Below are 5084 nucleotides of genomic sequence, written 5' to 3'. Positions count from 1 at the left end.
AAAGTCTATCATCACTCATGCCACAATTTCATTTTCATCAGCCAGTCTCAACTGACTAATTAAAATTCCATTCCCACATAATCATCAAAATTATAAACTTCACTTAGATTTTAGGCTGCTTCTCCACACATCTGGCTCAAATTTGCTGCACCGGGGAAGCCTACGCTCAGAGAAGCCAGACAAGAGTATGAGTCACTTCTCTTTCCTTTCATTGTATTTCTACTGCTCCTGCTTCTCCCTCCCCTCGATAAATCTCACTTCCACTGGTTTAGAACTCTCTAAGGCTAGAGTGCGGGGAGGGAGAGGAAAGCAGGAAGGAAGGTTCTGGTTTGGCAAATACTGATTCTGGCTGCTATTGGCTTTCTTTAGATTTGGCAGATGCTTAAATCTGGCTCTTTCTCTCCTAAACCATATATTGGGTTATTTTGCAAGCCCTATCACCACCACCACAAGGCCTCTCAAGCCCATTCCTATTCCAGTTCATCATCTGTGATTCCTTCTAAAGCCAGATATATTTGGGAGTCCACTTTTGGCCTTTTTCTCCTCAGGCTTCCTCCTGGGCAGGAATCATATAACCCTGGGCTGACTTTTTTATACATTACCTGCCCAGATCTGCTCCTTGGGCAACATCACAAGTCTAGCTGTGATGGACCCTATGAGGACAGCTACTTCCCAAATTATAGCCATTGGCCACTTCCTGTAAGCTCTCCTCCTTTGGATTTTTCAGGTATAATTTGGACACCATTCTTCTGTGTCCCCCAAAGTTCAGGGGACACAAAGAAAGCTCTCTAAGTGGTCCCCCTAGGTTCCTCTGTCTTGCCTTGAGGGGAGGGGGGAGCAAGCACACCCGCACACTCTTCCCACACTCAGCGGGTCTGGAACACGCAGCACGGCTCTCTCCAATAAAAGCCTCCCTGAAACGCCCTCAGGAATCTCCCTCCCCAAGCCTTTTATACCCTCGAGATGTGTGAGGAGTTTAACTTGTTTTCACATTCCTCATTTAAAGATGTGCATCTTAGTGCCTCAGTCAAAATTTTAACTTCCTTTTACACATATTAGAAACTATGCATTATTATACATTATTATAAACATGCATTATTAACTTTCTATTTTCTTGAAATCAGGATTTCTATCTCAAGTCTTGATCTTTTCTATTTTTACAATAAAACAGCTTTTCTTAGAGTGATTTTAAGGATGAATCTCAGTATGAAACAAATAATTTCTTCTATTTTTAGAATTGCAGCTCTCAAATGTCTTAAAGCTTAAAAAAAAACCTCATACAACAACTCTAAATGGGTAAAAAATTCACACAACTCTACATAAAGTCTGGAAGATTGTGTTTTAGGAGTTGGTTTGGAGCTGGTAGTAAAGGGGGAGTTTAGGAGAAATAGAGGAGTTATGAGTAAAAGAAAATAAGAAAACACTTTTTTTTTTTTTTTTGAGTCAGTCTCACTCTCTTGCCCAGCCTGGGGTGCAATGGCGCCATCTCAGCTCACTGCAACCTCTGCTTCCCAGGTTCAAGCGATTCTGTCTCAGCCTCCTGAGTAGTTGGGATTACAGGCATGCAGCACCACACCCAGCTAAATTTTGTATTTTAAGTAGAGATGGGGTTTCACCATGTTGGCCAGGCTGGTCTTGAACTCCTGACCTCAGAAGATCCACCCACTTCGGCCTCCCAAAGTGCTGTGATTACAGGAGTGAGCCACTCCACCCAGCCAGAAAACACCATTTCTAAAACAGTTGTGTATTGTATAATCATACTCATAAATTTATATAAAGTTGTATGTGCATATATCAATTTTTAGATAGTAAGTACTGGGTGTATGTTAGCTATTATTGCTAACTATTAGTTTGCCTGAAAGGCCATCCATGTTAAGAAATAGAAAAAAGCCCATTTAAAAGCCAGCAGCCTACATGCCAATAAACCAATTTTCCTTATTAAAATAAATATGGTTAGAAATACTTAAGAACTATCCCTGGTGTTGTATACTTTTACAACGAAGATGGAATGACATAGTTAAATGAGATGAGCAAAGAAAGTTTTACCAAAACGCAAACCATTATGAAAGCAAAACTAAACATACGTGGCACAGCACTTTGAAAATGGCTGGGATTAAATTCAATAAGTTGTCTTCTGAGCTCATTTACTCCAACACCAGAGGGTCCTAAACATAAAAAGTCACACACAGAAATCATCAGATGTGGATAAATATAATTATGCGATGGAATAATCATTTTAGTCCTTCTATTGAAGAAACTTGAGAGCAAATATTTTTAGGGAAATTATGTAACTTCCTTTCTCATAAATTGGAAGAACCCCAGAAAACTTTTGGGAATTTTTCTAGTGACCCATGGAATAACCCACATTGCTTCAACATTCAGGAATGAGGTAAGGAATCGCAGGAACCTGACACCCAGCAAACTCTATCTAATGTTGAATGCCATGAGAATTAGCTGGTCTCATTTTAGAGAATCACAGAGCTCTGCCTTTCCTTTTCAAATGAAGTTTTTATCAAGTCACAACCAGAAACCAGCCTCGACAATTATAGGTTCTGTGACTTACAGAATTCAGGGGTACATTCCTGACAGGTGATTGAGTAAGCACCCCCATGTCCAGCTGGAGGCAGGGCTGCCTTCGTGGGTGTAGAACCTGTGCAGTTACACAGGGCCCATGCTTAGAAGGATACTGTGCTTGGATGAATTATCTGCTATTGTATCTTGAAATCCTTGATAATGTTTTAACCAGGGGCCCTTGCATTTGCATTTTACAATGGGGCCTGCATATGATATCGCTGGTCCCAGCCGTAAGGCACATCTTTCTGCTCTACAGGGACCTGCCTTGCTCATGGAGCTAAACACGCAGACAGGAAGGCAGTAGGATACAAGTTGCTACTGCTACAGGGACCAGCTTTGCAAAAGTCATGGGCACAAAAGCAGGTCACTCCTGCACTATATTTGCCATGATCTTTATAAAGCACCAAAGATACAGTCCAGAAGATGTTACTTTTCTAAATGAGGTAATTACAAATTTCTTAGGAGAATGGACTTGAAGAATTTAACACATTTCTCAGGGAAATGGACGTTAAGAATTTATTTTCATGATACAGGTTAATGACCTGCCTGGGGAAACACTCATCTATGTTTACAGAACAATTCTAAGCAGGCAAAAAAACAAATCTCAGTCATAACGACATCATAATACTTGTTATATAACAAGTAACTATATAGTTCATGGACACCATGGCATACCACATTCACTTGTAGATTTTTTAAAAAGCTTGATACAATAAAATGTTACTTATAAACCCACAGTACAATGGTTTTATTTTGTTTTTTAAAAAAGGTATTTGTATGGGGGGTCTATAAAGAGTTCTACTTTTACCATCATTCCCAATATGAGACACCTGAATCTAGAAGGAAAACTCCTCAAGGAGGAGGAGAGAGAGTGCATGCTGGGACATACCCATGAGCACTATGAGGCGGTACTTGTCTGAAGGGCGTCGCTGGTACCTCACCACCTCCTCGTAAGGGGCACCCACTGCACTGTAGCAGCTGCCGGTGCAGCACACACTGGCATGCAGCGGGCTGAGGTGAGACTTCCTGCGACACAGGCGCATGCTGCGGCGGAAGCCAGCTAGGGAGGGGAAGTGCACAAAACATAAGAACCAGACAGGAGAGATCACTTGTAGCCTCACGCCTGATGAAATATGTAGCAACCATGATCCTAAAGTGTTCGTTAATATAGTCACGTCTGTCTGAAGTTAGAAGACAGGAAGTCATATGAGGGGAACATATGAAAATGCCCCCTGGGCTAGCCCATCTCGCACCTGCTCTGGGCCAGGCATTGTCCTGGGTGCTGGGGAGAGAGGGCTCAACTAATCCAAGGCCACTTTCTCATGAAATCTGCATTTTGTAGAAGAGGAGAGACAAAAATTAGAGGAAAAAAAAATAAGTACTTAGAAGAAGACGAGGTAGCTAGAGACTGATGGGGGTGCTTTTTTAGATAGGCAGTAAGGTTAGAGTATCTCTGAAAGGTTGGCATTGAGCAGACATCTGGAGGAAGGCAGGGAGCCAGATCAGGAAGCCTCTGAGGAGACAGGCAAGCCAGGTCAAGGGAACTGCAAGTGCAGTGGTGCAGAGAAACGAACTGTGCTTGGAGCATTTGAGGAACAGCAAGGAAACCTGTGTAGCTGCAGGGCAGTAAGCAACAGGGAGTATGAAACAGGGTAGGGGGCAGTGGCTGGAGCCACATCACATAGGGCCTCTGAAAAGTGTTGGATTGTTGTGGAAGTGTGACGGGAAGCTGTTGGCGGTGGCATGATTGGATTCATGTTTCTGAAAGACTCCTCTGGTTGGTGTAAACGTAGAGAGAGCAAGTGTGGCCTCAGGGGAGAGCAGTTAGGAAGCTACTGCAGTGGTCTGAATGAGGGATGAGGGTGGCTTGGGTCAGGGCAGAAACAGTGGAGCAGGCTCATTTTTCACATTTTTCAGGTGGTTTCACTAAGACACAGACAGATTAGGTGGTTGCTTAGGACTGTGTGGTCAGTGCAAAGTTGGACACATGGATCATGATTTCTAAGCTCCTAGATTCCTGCTTCATCTGCCTTGTGAATCATGGGACTTTCTGGTATCTTCAGAGCTGTTTGCAGGTCCTCTCAGTAGACAGTTAGCAACTCTATGTGTACATATAAATACACATGCACACTTCAATCTATATTTGTATGTCTATATATTGAAAACCATGAGTTCACACCAGTACCTACAATGTCAATCCAACACTAGAGGATTCATTCTAGACTTCCCCTTTCCATGTTTATAACTCCCTTCTCTAACAGCGAGAACCCTGGTCCTTGTCCTCAATACATTTGCTTATCATATCAATCAAGAGCACTTAAGTGTGCAAGATAGGGGACAGACAATGTCAATCGCCTCGCAGAAAGTGTCAGAGCCCAAGCTGGATGAGGCGGGCATCTTTGTAAAGCCTGTTGGGCATCAGAGGCCAAGTGATGGCAGCGGACCTCTTGATTTTACTCTGGCTCTGACAACCTGCACCAGGCTACCATTGTTCCCTGCACAGATGCCTT

The 5084-nt window shown here is 42.9% G+C and overlaps 1 protein-coding gene across 1 annotated transcript in view; it reads right to left on the bottom strand.

Annotated features, from left to right (window-relative positions):
* MPP4 (membrane protein, palmitoylated 4 (MAGUK p55 subfamily member 4)) overlaps window positions 1-5084 on the bottom strand; it is a 64646-nt gene that overhangs the window by 11672 nt on the left and 47890 nt on the right. The window contains exons 15-16 of the mRNA XM_011974559.1: window positions 3464-3634; window positions 2085-2165 (exon numbers count right to left, since the gene is read on the bottom strand). Of these exons, the coding sequence (XP_011829949.1) occupies window positions 2085-2165; window positions 3464-3634 (252 nt within the window). The remainder of the gene's footprint in view (window positions 1-2084; window positions 2166-3463; window positions 3635-5084) is intronic.

Source organism: Mandrillus leucophaeus, unplaced genomic scaffold (assembly GCF_000951045.1).
Source record: "Mandrillus leucophaeus isolate KB7577 unplaced genomic scaffold, Mleu.le_1.0 Scaffold146, whole genome shotgun sequence".
Lineage (NCBI taxonomy): Eukaryota > Metazoa > Chordata > Mammalia > Primates > Cercopithecidae > Mandrillus > Mandrillus leucophaeus.
Note: the sequence above shows the minus strand (reverse complement) of the source record. Positions and strands in the feature narration are given on the sequence as shown.